Here is a 16,198-nt window from a genome sequence, read left to right on the forward strand (position 1 = left end):
TCAATCAAGATGATGACAGCAAGTCACTGATGCGTCACCGTAAGTAAATGAGAAGAACTAACCCTAGTTCCATTAAAGTTGCTACTTGATCACAAGAAGTAAAAATAGAGTATCATTTGGTTTTTGCAGTCTTCATCACTGTAAAGTCACACTGCATTTGCAGGCATGCACACTACAAACAAAAGAACTAGTCACAACTTCATTGTTCTTGTCTTGTCATCTACCAAGATGTGCAGTGGGGAAACAACTCACTGTGAAGTTAATCTGACAGCCTCCCATGACGTAGTCCAGAAACGAATAATCTCTCTCAATCTAGAGGAAGAGACAGACAGTGTTACACCTCCTCCCCACAGGAACAGATTTCATTATGATCAGAAAATAAAAAAGCCAAAAACTAACAAAAATATTCCTACCTTGCAGGATTTTATCCTAATAATGCCAGAGTTTTTGTAGCTCTTTTTCTTTTGTTTTTTCTCAGGATGAATGCATTCAAATTCCACCTGCAGAAAGCAAGCATGCAAGAAGCAAGTTCCAAAATACCTGCATTTACAGCAGGGCAAATTATTGAAATAGAACAGTGTCAGACATCACACAATTTCAGAATTACCCAAATATCTGGCAGAATTCCGAAACTCATTTTTAAAAAAGTTTGCAATTACTCTGGCTGCTATCTGGTGAGTTAAATTGGATGCCTTTGCTACCAGCACTAGGCAACACACAAGGAAAGAACGCAGAAAATTCTCCTCAGCAATGTAACTGTTACAGTGTATGCAATCATGGAACAGTGTCGTTGTATCAGAGGGAAAAAAGTCCATCACAAATATGAGCATTTCTCTTCATGTCATCAGGTTCTTTTTCGGTTACAGGAAGGGAACACACTCAAACAGAAGACAAGGAGGCAAAATCTCGGGGTGAGGGAGGCAAAAAAGCCTAGGTCACAGGTTCCAATGGCAGCGTTTCACTGTTCTGTTTCACTCGCATCAGTTCCGATTTCATACTATCTATGGAAAACAGCAAGAATCTTCCACCAGCTTTAGGATTACAACCACAGAAATCAAGTTGGCTGGCGAATGGAAGCAGTCCTAGGCTATGTCCTGTGTGCAGATTCATCTGTGTGAATTCAGACGAAGACAGCTCCGTAAGAACAGAAGTTCAGATTTTCATTGCAGACAACAGAGAGAAACCCGCACCACCAGCAAATGATTCAACATACTCTAAACTGGATGCCCAAGACAAGGTAAGAAGAGTGCCCCATGGAAGCACTGCTTCTCTCCGTGAGCTAGAAAGGTGACCAGAGCACTCGTGAGGGTGACCAGCTCAAGCAGAAACATCATCTGAGACAAGCCCTACCTCTGGACTCATCTGTTAAAGCATGAACAAGACCTTTTATTTCCCCTTGACTCAGCAGAGGCAAAAGCAAGCTGAACTGCTGGGAAAAGCAGCTGGTGGTCAGCAGACAATGGGCTCAAGGATGTCTTTAGGAATAGGAATGGCAAAGGTACCAAAGGAAAACAGAGCAATGTAATTCCCACACCAGGTTTTGTTCTTCCCAGATGTTGGCTTAGTAACACAAAGATACAGACAGTAAAATTAACTTTTGGAGGCAACAACTAAAAATATATCTGAGGTCAATATTAAAAAGGATTTGTGAAAGACTGAATTATGGACTAAGTTAGCAGGGGATTGAGAAAGCTCACCGGAGAGCCGTCACCTGCTTCCTGCAGCCCAGTCAGGGTAGTTTCAAAAGTGCCTATCAAGTCATGCGAGCCGTCGCTGTCGTGATCGGCGCACTGTACCTGAAAGGGAAGGGAGAGCAATGGGCAGATGTACTGCATTAGGGACATGGGCTCATGCTTCCGACAGCTTGGTAGTGATGCAGCAAACTCTCCGTCACATCTGAACTGGCGGTGTCATCTGTGTCCCAAACTGAAACCTCACAGTAAGAGACACACCTGAGCAAATCTCAGAAAAAGGAAGATGTTTGATTGCTCACCCATTTATGTATGTGCAGTGAAAGTTTTAATTAAAAGCTTTTCCCAGTTTAAACACCAGAGATTAAAAAAGAGAAAACAAAAAACCCCACCAAAAACCCTAACATTTCACAGCCAAGATACGAGATCATTCCAGACAAGACATGCAACTGAGGTAATGGGAAGAAGCAATCAAAAGTTTGTTATCTAAGCACTTCCTGAATATACTCTTTTCTTCTGCCCAGCAATACCATCAATTTACAAAGAAATTGCAATTTCCACAGAGCACTGTCTTTTTCTGCATCTTATACCAATCAACTTATACTAAATTAATAACCAGTCACATTTACATCAGCATGAAAGCTTCAGAACTAGATAACGCAAAAGAGCAATGCATTTAAAAATAAACATATGCTAACACCTACAGCTTAGAGCAAACACAGTAAGACGTATATTGTCAACAGTTCCCTACAGAATCAACTACGAGAAGCATTTATAACACACGCAATACCAATGACTGCAGAACACCAGTAATTCCCGAAGCAGTCAAGCAAGGAACCATTTGTGATCAGCTGCTTCCTCCCCCACCGAAGTTCACAAGCTACACAGATTGGAAAGCTCTCTCATTCCAAGACCTGCCTTTGGCAGGCAAGAACCTGATGTTACTCCAGTATAAACCACAGGGACAGCTTTCTCCTCGGGACAAAGCGACAAGATGGGTAACACCTCAATAAGGATGCCGAATTCAATGGCTGCATATATGAGTTTGAGACAGGGTTCTTTCAGGACTACTGTGATCCACCAGGCATCTTCCACTGCTATCAGTAAAAGCCAGCTGATTAGCAGCCTAATCTAGCCATGTAAATGGGAAGCACCTTGTCATCCTTCAGTCTCCTCATGGGAAAACCAGATCCCCTTCCCCCCGCCTTTATCCTTCCCAACCCACCGCCTTTCCGCTTCTCTCCTCTGCGCGCTCCACCACAAAGCAACTCGCGCTCTCCTGCCTGAACCCACTCTGCCCCTCTCAGCAGTTCTGACGTTTAGCCACCACCCAAAAGCGGCCGGGTTATGGCAGGGAAGGAGGCTCCCATGCAGGGCCAGAGTGCAGACTCCTGGCGCAGGGTCCACTTCCCACCAACACACCCGGAGAGCTGCAGAGAGCTGAGCAGCTGCCACCGCCACACACCGCCTCTCCCCTCGCCAATAAAATTGCATTTAGGACCAGTTTTGTTACTAGTTTGCAGCATGATACAGCTCAAAACAAACCTCTTTTTACAAGAGTTTTCTACAACTGGCCAAGATTCACTGTATGCAGCCCAAAGAGCGGTGCTGCTCCAAACAAAATCCTGCTAGCAATACTGCAGGACACCGTATATAGTTATTTACTGAAAATTTGTTTCTTTGCAAATGAACTATCCAATATTCGTTATGAGCCTTGGAATACAGTCAGCTGGTAAAAGGCCTCTTTCATCTACAGGAGGAACTTTCAAAATTCACAGAAAATGGATTTGCCTTTATGTATATGCCATCAAACACGTGGAGCAGCAGCTTTAGTCCCAATACCAACACCCACAAATTTCACATTTGCTATTTCCATTTAAATTACTATGGGAGAGCGATGCTACTTTCATTTGCCCCTATTTTTAACGAAACTGTCAAGAACATTAGGCTGTGTCAAAATCTGAGCTGTTCTTAACAGAACAAGGAGAACATCACTCTGCATCACAATGAAGAAAGAATTACTGAAATTTTAGGTAGCGTTGTTAATTTGATCAAAAGATTTATGTTCACGTGCATATTCAGTACCTAATCCTCACACATAACTGGCAAAGCTGATGTTTTGGGGGATGCATCAAAACGGCTGTTGCCACTGTGCGGAAGCAGGAGGAGTTCTCCCTTCACTGACTACCCTTATTTCACACGTAATTGCTCCTATATAAATTTTTGGAAGCCTCAGCCAAGAAGTTCAGAGCAGCAAATGCCAGATGAAAAATAAAACACTAGTGCAGTATTACATTCTTTAATGCTGCTAATGAAACTTCTGACTGCATTCCCCAGCCTGGATTCCCCTTTCTGTCTTCTCTAACTTGTTAAGTACAAGAACAGTATAAATCCTTTTTCACAGCTGTGTTGTGAAACTTAATAGATTATTTGCACGTGCATCAAGAAATTTGGCTGAAAGGAACTAGTAGCAAAAACCCATCCTTTTTAAAAAGCAGGTAATTCCAAAGTGAATTCCAAAGCACAGAAAGCTTCTGGAAAACAAACAAAAAACCCCCAAACCAGAACAAAAAACCAAACCAACCAACACAAACAAACCAACCAACCGACCACACAAATAAATATATTTCAACTACAGCAGATATAGCCTCACATAACAGAATGTGTAAACCGTGCAGTTTCAGGTCCATTTTGACAAACAATAACACACATCTCCTTACCATCTCCTTTCCACACCTGCTGCTCACTTTTGGACCAAGCAGATTTCTTTCTGACCTAGGACTGTTGATTCCCCAACAATAAAAGCTCATGAACACCACTTAGAACATTGCCACGTATCAAGAAGCCCAGCACACCTGAGCACCTATTTCCAGGTTAATAATCTCAGTAATTCTTTGGACCTGCCATGCTGCACAAGTAAAAACATCAGCATGCATGCTTTTTGCTAAACCTGTCAGATCAAACTTCCAGCGCAAGTTTTCTTCACAGACAGGATAAGGCAGGAAAATTCTGTAAACAGAAAGTGTTCAGGAGTTGGATAAGCAGAGAGAGGTAGAACTGTCTATGGATTTAAATGCCTTTACATTATTGATGCATTGCTTACAAGAGAAATTAACACAGTAATTTGCTATCAGGTTTTCTTTTGTAGGAACTCAGTAAAAGATGTTGTTGTTCTGCTGTCACCTCCATAAGCCAGGACCAGAGAATTATTCCTTGTGGTCTTGTATATGATGAATCGCAGTTCTGACTCAAAACCAAATTTCTAGTTGGAATAGACTGAAAAAGAGTCAGGACAAGCCTGCCAATCTCATTGTATTGGGTCTGGCTGAGATGGAGTTAATTCTCCCCACAGCAGCCCTCATGGTGCTGTGCTGTGTATTGGTAGCTAGCAAACTGTTGATAACACACCAGTGTTTTGGCTACTACTGAGCAGTGCCAGCACACATCAAGGCTGTCTTTCCAACATTTCTTTTTCCCCAGCAGCAGGCTAGGGGTGGGCAAGATCTTGGGAGGGGACACAGCTAGGACAGCTGACCCAAACTGACCAAAGGGATATTCCATACCATATGACGTCTGCTCAGCAATAAGAAACTGAGAATAGGGGGAGGAACAGGGCGGGGGCATGCGTTGTTTGGGTTTTTTTTTACAATGTTTGTCTTCCGGAGTAAGGGGCACGCTTACTGAAGCCCTGCTTCCCAGGAAGTGGCCGGACATCGCCTGCTGATGGGAAGTAGAGAATAATCTTTGCTTTTTGCTTTGCTTCCGTGCGCGGCTTTTTGCTTTAGCTACATTAAACTGCCTTCATCTCGACCCACGAGTTTGGGGTTGTTTTTCTCCACCTTCCTTTCTCCCCTCCCTGCCTTGCTGAGGAGGCGAGTGATAGAGCGGCTCTGGTGGGCACCTGGCCCCCAGCCAGGGTCAACCCATCACAGTCCTTTTTGGCACCCAACGTGGGGCATGAGAAAATCGAGATAAGGATAGTAATTGGAAGAGGTAACGGGCAAAACATTGACTGAACGTAACTTGAGAGTGATATAGTGGTGAAGGGACTAGAGGTAGATTTTGTGTGTAGATTGTCCACTCTTGTTTGGTGTTGTGATAGTGTTGTTTTGATTTTGGTGTGGGGAATTCTTTTTCTTTTTCTTTGTTGATGTGATTAGTGTTTGTGAAGTTTTGTGTTGAATGTATATTTTAAAGATAATTCTTAAATATGTGATTCACAGAGGCGAGGGGTGGAATGTGTTGGTTTTGCGTGGCAAGGTTTTGGTAGCGGGGGGGCTACAGGGGTGGCTTCTGTGAGAAGCTGCTAGAAGCTTCCCCTGTGTCTGACAGAGCCAATGCCAGCCGGCTCCAAGACAGACCCGCCGCTGGCCAAGGCCATCAGCACCTCTGTGATAACATATTTAAGAAAGACAAAAACAGTTAGAGAGCGCTTTTGCAGCCAGAGAGAGGAGTGAGAAGATGTAAGAACATCTGCAGACACCAAGGTCAGTGCAGAAGGAGGGGCAGGAGGTGCTCCAGGCGCCGCAGCAAGATCCCCCTGCAGCCCGTGGTGAAGACCATGGTGAAGCAGGCTGTCCCCCTGCAGCCCATGGAGGGAGGATGAGGGGGTGTAGAGATTCCACCTGCAGCCCCTGGAGGACCCCACGCCGGAGCAGGTGGAGGCACCTGAAGGAGGCTGTGGCCCCGTGGGAAGCCCACGCTGGAGCAAGCTCCTGGCAGGACCTGTGGACCCGTGGAGAGAGGAGCCCACACCAGAGCAGGTTTGCTGGCAGGACTTGTGACCCCGTGGGGGACCCATGCTGGAGCAGTCTGCTCCTGAAGGTCTGCACCCCATGGAGGAGACTCACGTTGGAGAAGGCCGTGAAGGACTGTCTCCCGTGAGAGGGACCCCACGCTGCAGCAGGGGAACGATGAGTCCTCCCCCTGAGGATGAAGAAGCGGCAGAAACACCGCGTGAGGAACTGACCGTAACCCCCACTCCCCGTCCCCCTGTTCCACTGAGGGGGGGAGGAGGTTGAAGCCGGGAGTGAAGTTGAGCCCGGGAAGATGGGAGGGGTGAGGGGAGGTGTTTTAAGATTTGGTTTTATTTTCTCATTCCTCTACTCTGTTTTGCTTAGTAATAAATAAGATGAATTCCCTCTCTAAGTTCGGTCTGTTTTGCTCGTGATGATAATTAGAGAATGATCTCTCCCTGTCCTTATCTCGACCCATAAGTTTTTTTTCATTGTACCTTTTCTCCCCTGTCTAATGAAAGAGGGGAGTGATAGAGCGGCTCTGGTGGGCACCTGGCCCTCAGCCAGGGTCAACCCACCACACTCATGAACGGATGAACGTGACAGATGCGTTAAGGTCCTCTCTATGTCAGTATCCTAAAGCACTCAAGCTGGTCCATCATATATGAGCTTCTCAGTTAACTTAGAAACAGTGCTAGAAAGTCACAATTTAAAAAGGCAACAAAACCCCCCACCAAAACCCAACCTGAAACCCTGGCCAGAATAGTGAAAAAATCAGTTATATTTCTTCTTATGACTAATCATTAGAAAGTGTGTCACTTCTGCATTTCCTGACTTCTCAACTTGATAACTCATGATGTTTTAATACAGACTTCATACTTAATAGACATATAATCATTTATCTGCCACGCTACTATTCTAGAAAGGCAATCTAAAAATTTAAATATGACTAGACAACCTGATAAGTCATAGTCAACATCAACAGAGATTGGATTATTTATAACAAAGAGAATTTCTGAAGGCTCTACCTTGATAGGTTTATTAAAATCTCCACCACAGAATGTCTGCAAGGGAACACTGAACTTCCTCCAGCATGGACTCAAGTTGTTCTTAATCACCTTAAAAAAATTAGAGCGTAATGTCACAGGAGGCATGCGAGTCACTAAGAAACATAATATGAGAGTTCTGCACAGCTAACAGCCTCAGTCAGTTCAACCCTGACATGGACAGCCAAGCAAAAGCTCTGTAAGAAATAAAAGCTTGAAGTTCAAGGTAAAGTTAAGTTTTAGAGCCGAGCCAACCTAACAGCTCATCACCACGTAAAGGGAGGAGAGTCCTGCCACTCTGGTGACCCTTCACTAAGCCAGCTTAATCCAGTCACCAGGCAGCAAATAAAAGTTTAATCTTCTGCCAGGTTAGTGAGCAGAATCCCCCCTTTTTTTTTGTTTTAGGATACAAGACAACTTTCATTGCAGAACTAGTGCAAAGCATGTCCAGGAGCGTGACTCCCACCTTTGGTAGGAGTAAGCTGTCTGGTCAACTCAAGAAAAACATTAGCGTAGAAATACTACCTCTGATCTGTACACCAGCTGCCACGTTCCAGCATCACTCTGCTTGTAAAACTCCAAAAACGGATCCGATTTACCTAGGAAATCCTGCAAACAAAAACACAACAGAAGTAATCAGCCTCCTGTATTTCACTTGGATGAGAAGAGCTGGCTAATCAGTACACAGTGCTTCAAATAAAGCAGAAAGTCAAACAAACCATACATTTGTCTTCCTCTCTTTTACTTTTCTCTTTTAAACTGCTGCACTTTCTAAGTCATCAGAATTTATCAGCTCTGATTCCAAGACCGCCTCCTCAGACCATTTTTGTCACTATAAATGATGTCATTTTGCTGACTGAGCAGTGAGGTCACTAAATCACTGATTGGTCTTTGGCTTAAAATAACATCAAGGCAGCATACCTAAATTTCCACCTTTTCTTCTTTAATAACATTACAGAAAGCTCAGTTCACAGCTACAATATTCATCAGAGACAATTATGTAATTGGAACTGTATTAATATGCAGAATATTCCAAAGCCAAAAAAGTCCCCCAAAACCTGTACCTGGCAGTTGAGTTTCTGGTTTGACACTGGTTTTCAACAGGAAACTATGTCTCCAGTTTACTTCACTGTGAGTAACAAAACACAGTAAGCCTTTTTTCATCCATGGATTACCTAGCTTAGTTGAATGTCTGCACATAGAGAGATTCCTGGCCAAAAGGCACCAACTGGAGATATCACACAAGCATATATTATAATTTAAAAAAAAAAAATCAGTACCTTTTTGTCCAAGTTTCGGGCTTCAATTTCCAAGTACACAACCCTGGTATCTTTAATCTCCTCTGCTGAAATCTGTTCCACAGAAATTTAAAAAAAAAACCAAAAATTAACCCAGTTTTGCTTGTACTTTGTCCATGAAAGAAACTGTAGTTATAAATATCTATTTTTCCTCTACACGTGTAGCATTTAAAGATATAATGACAGAAAAGTAGAAATGTTGCTTTGTCCCAGACAACACATGAAAGAATGAGAAAAACATTATTTACCGTAATGGTGCCCTTTCCTGCTGGCTTTCCCTGCTTCAATTCTAGCGGTCGGGTGAACACAGAGCTGGACACAACCTAAGGTTGAAAGACAAATAATATAAATATCAAGTCAGACAAAGAACAAAGAATTACTCTTCAGGAGTAAAATTTTCAAACTCTCCTAAAAGATCTAAAAAGGATTTATATGCATTTCCAACAGCAACAGCCAACAATTTGTGCTCCTGAATGGCCGAACAGTCTGAAAATTATCTTCTCTTGCTATCCACAAAACAGTACCCACTAATATGTCTCCAAACTTAATTTTAGCCTCCTATTTTTGCTATCCCTGAGACACAAGAGGCATTTTCATCACAAGCAGCCAAAAAGCTATTAAGAATCAGAAGAGACTTTATCAAGTCTTTCTTTAATAACACAAACCCCGCTTTTCTTCTCGACCTAGCTATACCAACCTCTCCTCAGGAAATTAATATGGAATCTCAACCTTATTCCCCCAAATTTACTGCCTGACGATCACTTTGTGTGAAGGAAACTCCATTGGAGCTCTCCAGGCACCATGCCTTCCTGACTCCCAGACTGCCTTCATGCTACAATCGCCTCCCAAGTTAAGCAATGAATTGCAGACTCACACGTTTCTAACCTTCGCTTTATGACTGACGCAATGATTTTTTCTAACTATGTTCAATAGTAATGCAAACCAACCTGTTCAACAAGACGTTTTCAAATTTGAAAGTGTCAAAGCCTTTTATAAAGCAGCCTTTCACCCCATTTTTCATAATGAACCCAACACTTGCTGCTCTTCTGTAGATAACTTAACACAGCTCTACACATACCTGTCCCAGCGTGCACTCGACCCCTCCAAGGTAGTCATCGTCATTTAAATCAAAGGACTTGTTATCAATATCATACACGCCAAATTTCAGCTTCTGCACTTTCTCAAAGTAGTAGTCCACAATCAGTTTCTTGCAGAATTCAGGGTTTTGGCAGTTCTTGATCCTCTCTGTGCGATCTAACTGCACAAACGCAGAAGCAAAGCCATTAATGATGAGTAAGAACCACGCTTTCTCCCACACAGCTTTTAATCTGTGCCCCCGGGGCTCTGCGCTGGTTAAACACAGGCACCGGCTGGGCTACGCACCCCTGACGGTGCTTCGTGCTCGGTGACAAACCAGGCCACTGCCACCAGGCTGACTGGCGGCTTGCCAAGAAAGGAAAGTGCATCAGATAATAAATGTTACTGTATGGGAAAATTCTGAAAATTAGGGGGGGGGGGGGGGGGAAAGGCTGGTGAAACACCGTATTCTGGAGTGCGTGCTCTGGGGTAAAGGAAAGAGGACAGGCCATCTTGCAACAGGCAAACAAACATCTTGACGCAACTCTAAGCAAACGTACGAGCAATTAACGAAACCCGTGAACGTAAAACTCCCAACAGAGCGTGGACATCGGGGACTGCTCATCAAACACAAATATGAATTAAACAAATCATGCACTCACTAGGAAAACCAACGGGATGGAAACAGGGACGTTCCAGCAGGGGCTGACGCCCACCCTTACCTCGGCCCACTGCCCGCCGCCCACGTCCTGCAGCAAGACGCAGAGGGGATCCGACCTGGAGCCCAGGTCCCTGTCGAGGAGGCTCCGGCAGGACACGGACAGCTCCACCCTGGACACGCACCCCGCCATCTGCGGGCAGAGCAGAGGGGCGGAGGGTCAGAGGGGCAGACCGGCGCCTTCCCGCACCGCCGCTCCCCGCGCCTCCCGCTGCTCCCGGCGGCGCGCGCGGCCGGAGGGCGGGGCCGGGCCAGGTGCCGGGCGGGGCTGCGCGGGGCGCGGCCGCAGCGCCGCCACGGCCGGACGGCGGCGGGAGCCCCGGCCCCTTCCTGCGCCCGCGGCCGGAGCCCCGGCAGGGGGGGAGGAGCGCGACTCCCGCGCTGCAGAGCGCCGACCGCGGCCCGGCCCCCGCCGCCTTCACCTCCGCCTCTTTTATGCGCGTGTTTCTCTCGGGCTCTGCCCGCCGCTCCCCGCCGGCGGGCTGTAGGGAGTCAGGCACGGGAGTAAAGGGCCCTTTCTCTGCACCGCGCCTCTCCCTGCCGCCCTGCTCGCCCCAGGGGACAGGGGCTGTTAACGACCCCGGCGCGGGTTGTCACGATGATTAAACCATTCCTGAAGCCGAGGGGCCGCCCTGTGCAGATGCTCCCACAGCCTTTCACCTCACCCTGCCCGCGGCCGCAGCAACGGAAGAGGCTGAAGTTGCTCAGGCGGAGGAAGAGCTGTGAGAGCCGCTCCACAGAGCCCCGGCCCGCCCCCGCCCCCCCTCAGGGACCCACAGCGCCCCTTTCCTCACAGTGCTGCCTTCGGAAAAAACTAACACGGTGGTAACTAGATTTTATTACATAGCAAACTGCAGACACTCCACGGAACGGCTATAATTCTCAGAACTTAATTCAAAGATAAGCCTTCAAGCACCAAAACACTCAAGAGATCGGACACCTTGAGAGCTCTAACAAGTACTTTAAACGTGAGGATTGCACAGAGAAGCCCCTTCAGAGTTCGGAAAATAAGGAAATAATTGTTTGCTCTTTCTAATATCTTAGTACCTGGCTTTCTCATACTTGCAGGGTGCAAATATTTATCTCAATTATGAGATGAGCTTTTATTGCACAATGTTTAATCCTTTAGGCCTCCCTGTCTGCAATCTACCCAGACAGATAATGATATCACTTTATATGCTATTGCATGGCACTCGGATGCTCCAGTGATGGCAGCAGGACAAAAATGGCGCTCAGTAAGAATTAGCAAAGCTTCAGGCAAAGAGGATCATTGTTCAGCTTTCTACTAAGGTCGTCGTCATCATCTGCTTTAACACCGGCATTTTCAGAGAGGCTAGTCTGAAGTAGTGTGGTCAACTGTTCAAACTACTAGATAGAGCCGCCCACCCTCCACTTCAGTTGGCTTCAACCCCAAGTAAGATTCACAAAATAAACCATGGCCTTTAATAAATACATTCCTCCTAAAAGTCACTGGTATCAGGTGTTTTCCTTACCTACACATACCATTCCACCAGACCAGCTTACATCTCTCACATCTGCACAGCCTGAAGCTCTACCAACAACTGTACACAGCTGTATGACACCCGTTGTTTGACAAGGAAGATGAGGACAGCCGGCCTCAGCTCCCGTGCCAACATTTCTCCTCTATTTTCCTCTACTGCAACAGAGATTTCTGTACCAACAGGAGACAGAACCAGGAGCCACCCTTCCTCCCACCAGAGCATGAAGGATCAGGAGTAAAGTTAACCTCTAAGAAACAGCTCCTCGTCAGCTTTAGCATCCCCAAACAGCAGTGGTCTCTTTCTAGGAGGAATCCATCACTATAGGTCTCAAGCTGCAGACAGAACAAGTCTGTACATATTTATTCCATGTTACAAAAACACCGTTAAGGAAAAGTTAAAAGTTTGAGATGGGAACTGTTAAACCACACAGTGGAGCCAGGAGGTGAAGTGACACAAGTCCTCAAACCTGACCACCTCCTATCTGAATCTCTTCTCCAAGTCAGTAGCAATGAAATTATGAAAATACTCCACTGTTTCAAGGGTTTGTATTTCAATACACTAATACCCAGAAGGCTGGCTCATCCTACTGGTTTGGATTTAGTAATGATTTCTCTTGCTGAACCCCTGGGAAGTTACAAACTGCAAGGGATCCTTTCCCGCTACATCTCCTGCTCCATCTGGAGATCGCAGGGCACCAGCTGATGCACGTGACAACCCAGATGCAACAGAGTACAGCCAGGCCTGTTGTTCAGAGCAGCTGAGCAGGAACTGTTCTTCTAACAGGCTGCACTCCCTCCTCGCCAACTCGTGGGACAGAGAGAAAGCAGGTTTAACAACCAGAGGCAGAACCCCTATGGAAAGACAAGGGATAGCTCCTCAACAGATTCAGATTTAAAAAAAATAACCATGTTTAATTTGAAAAGCATTGGTTTGAACCTCAGCCAGCAATTGTTTATATATGCTGCCTACAGACATCTTTGAAGAGCCCACACAAAGTTTTTTTTTTTCCCCCACTTCACAGCTTTCCAAATACACTGTATGGTGTTCTCCAGTTTCAATTCATTCCTTGAATAATAGCAGCAGAAAATCCTGGTCACAGACTAGCCTGGGTATCTCGGCAGCAAGAGCTGTAGGTGGTCTGTTAAGACACAACATCCATTTCAGTCAAGCCTGAAGATCTGCCTAGCCTCTAGGTAAGCACCTTCACCCAGTCAGCCTGCTCACGCAGTTACTAGGAAAAGTGCAAATCTCTTGAAACCTGCCAGCATCTGAAAAGCTTAAGAAGATCAAAAGCTTAATATATTTTCATTCTGAAATACACACATACAAAAATACTGAATGTGAGGAAAAAAAATAGTGGAGTTCCTTAGCAATTAGGAACCCAACCCCCAACTTCAGTTATCAGCTAGTTTTAAACAGGATTTAATGATGACAAGCAATGGCTTAAATATTCTCTTTTCCTCCCTAAAGCAAGAATTCTGGTATTTACTTTCATTCTTCATAGTAAACTGTGTTTTACTACAGTAAATGCATCTCTCTCCCTATAAAAAGCTGAATTGTTCATGTGAAATCCATCAGCTGACTTTCATCTCCACCTCTCTCCATAAAGCCTCCGTTCACTTCCTGAGAGGACCAGCCATCCCAAAAGCTTTGAAAAAGCCATCGTTCGGAACAACCCCCTGCCTAATACAACCTCCCATCCCACTTCTCTGAGCAGAAGACTGCAATGCTTTCTCTTAAGCTCCTGTGTTCTGACCATCCACACAACCCCACAACATTTTCTTGACATCTCATCACTTTGGAGCAAGCACTGCATAGTCAGCGCGGCTTGGAACACCACGGACCGAGCAGAAATGCTTCATCACTTACCAGTGCCATGTAACAAACATGACAAGAGAAAAAGGTTCTAGGGGTTACTATGCTCAAACAATGCACCAAGGCTCTGATCCCGGTATACAGTTTGGTGTAATTAAACTGAAAGAACTTGGAGGTTTATTATTTTTATTAATAACCTTCCTTTTTTCCTTGCCATGCACTCAAAGAACACCAGTCTCATTCAGCCTGCAGATTTGAGTCACCATTTCAAAAACAAATTTCATGTTGTTTCACTGAGTTTTCGTAGAACATACTTATATTTCTATCCATTCATACACACAAAATAAATTCAGCTTTTAAACTTGCAATAATTAACCTTTACTATGACAGAATTTTACATTTGTTGCAACAATAAACATTTTCTATATTCCAACAGTTCCAGAAATTCTGAAATTCATTGAATTCTTATTCACCCCCCCCAACCACCTTTGATGACTAATACTGATGTCTATTATTTGAAACTTCTGGTTTACAGAAGACAATGGATAATTCCAAAGCAAAAACAGCAGCTAAAGCAAACTGCTTTCTGTAAAGGTATTAAAACACATTCAATTTACAAAGGATTTATTATAGATTGATCTTTTAACAGCTTGGAATGATGACAATTTAACAAAATCTCTCCAACTTACTCGCCACTAGGAGATTAAAGCACAGCATGGTCTGGAAGCCACAAAACTATTCTAACAGCAGAAATTCAGTTTTCCAAGTAAAAATGAACTCCAAGCTTGACAATAAATTAAAACTCTATTTTAAACACGTCAAACAGAGCCACTGGATGCATCCCAGCATAGCAAGTTAAGAAGAAAAGGCAACGTAAGCAAGCCACTGGGCAAGCACTGTTAGAAACAGCCCGTAAAATTTCAACTGATGTTATGTTATACCCCCACAACCAACAATTTCTGTTGACAACAGCTACACACATCTGATCCAGTGCTCTCACAACTCGGGGATCTCACTCTTGAGGCATTGCCTGTGAAGTTTCATCTTGAGCTGAATTCTGCACATTCTTTTCTCAAGGGAAGAGTTTCCAACACTCTACTTCAGATCCATCAGGCACCTACATTTTTTGCCTTTAGAATTGCACATTGAGGAGAAATAATACATCACCCATGTTATCCCTACAAACTCTAGAGCAAAATACTACCCCCAGAAGTCCATAGGATCCTGAGCACACACTCCAGAGAAGTCTTTCACTGCTCAACCAGACATCATTCCCAGTTATTCAAGTAAAACACAGAATAGGTCCGGACTAAGTAAGCTTTAAGAAGTACTCAGACAACCAAACTGAGGTCCAGTTTAAAAAGTCAAAATTATTTTTACTGTGCATACCACCTCTTATCTGTAAAGATCATGAATTCCAATAGTTGTGTAATATGCATGGAAAGATAAATCCAGTATTTCCAAAGCAGCTGTTCTGCACTGAATTGAAGCACACCTGTAAAGAAGTTGGTCCTAAATAATCAGAGACCAAAAAAAGTGCTACATTCTAGGAAAATCACATAAGAGATCCGTGTTACACATTCAGAAAAATAAGGAATTACCTGCTAGTTTCTGAAGTTTTATATAAGCGTTTCAGAACTTCCAACTCTTTTCATGATTCTACAGAAAAATCCTTTCATACAGAAAAGAACATTCTCCAATATAAACAAAATCAATGCCATAGACAAGCCTAGTATCAATTTATAATTATTCTTTCAGTGATTCAGCTTAACTAAAGCTTAAAAGCAAATCAAATACAAGAGAAAAAAAGCACTGTCCACCTATCCTTGAAGAAAACTCCAGAACAAGAGTGCTGTCCCAAATCAGGGCTTTGGAGACTCTCGCATTTCCCCAAAATGCCACATATGGTGTTTGACGCACAAACTCCTCTGTACTTACCCCCCCATCGTAGGGTAAGGATCAAGCATTGGATCAGCTAAGGTGAGAATTATTGAATTACAACATTCATTTTTATGCGCTTCCACGCTGCACTGAGCCGGAAAGCCAGAAAGCCAGAGCCTGTCCCTTTAGGCTGGGGAGGACGGGGTGAGGAAGGGGAGCACAGGACAAGAGGGGGGCTCTGACTTGCATCACCCCACTATGGCAGCTCACAGAACCCACCGAGTCACCCAGAGGACAAAAGCCTAACAACTTCAGGGCGTCAAGCACCACCAGCAGTATTTTTAGTAGTGCCAGGAGTGATGTCTTCTAGAGAGGAAGTGTCAGCATAATCGCAGAATCCAGTCTTGTGGGTCAGCTCAGTTTCACCGCTCCAT

At 44.5% G+C, this 16,198-nt stretch overlaps 1 protein-coding gene across 9 annotated transcripts in view; it reads right to left on the bottom strand.

Annotated features, from left to right (window-relative positions):
- Positions 1-16,198, bottom strand: part of CPNE1 (copine 1) — a 45,272-nt gene that overhangs the window by 6,438 nt on the left and 22,636 nt on the right. For 6 of the 9 annotated variants that reach the window (XM_075769134.1, XM_075769129.1, XM_075769130.1 and 3 more), the window contains 9 exons: positions 10,571-10,699; positions 9,850-10,029; positions 9,020-9,094; positions 8,754-8,825; positions 7,999-8,082; positions 7,456-7,545; positions 1,698-1,796; positions 414-500; positions 253-312 (listed from right to left, as the gene is read on the bottom strand). In XM_075769134.1, coding sequence (XP_075625249.1) covers positions 253-312; positions 414-500; positions 1,698-1,796; positions 7,456-7,545; positions 7,999-8,082; positions 8,754-8,825; positions 9,020-9,094; positions 9,850-10,029; positions 10,571-10,699 — 876 coding nt within the window. The remainder of the gene's footprint in view (positions 1-252; positions 313-413; positions 501-1,697; positions 1,797-7,455; positions 7,546-7,998; positions 8,083-8,753; positions 8,826-9,019; positions 9,095-9,849; positions 10,030-10,570; positions 10,700-16,198) is intronic. The other 3 variants (XM_075769136.1, XM_075769135.1, XM_075769137.1) reach the window with 1 other exon arrangement.

Source organism: Balearica regulorum, chromosome 16 (assembly GCF_011004875.1).
Source record: "Balearica regulorum gibbericeps isolate bBalReg1 chromosome 16, bBalReg1.pri, whole genome shotgun sequence".
In the NCBI taxonomy this organism is placed as follows: domain Eukaryota; kingdom Metazoa; phylum Chordata; class Aves; order Gruiformes; family Gruidae; genus Balearica; species Balearica regulorum.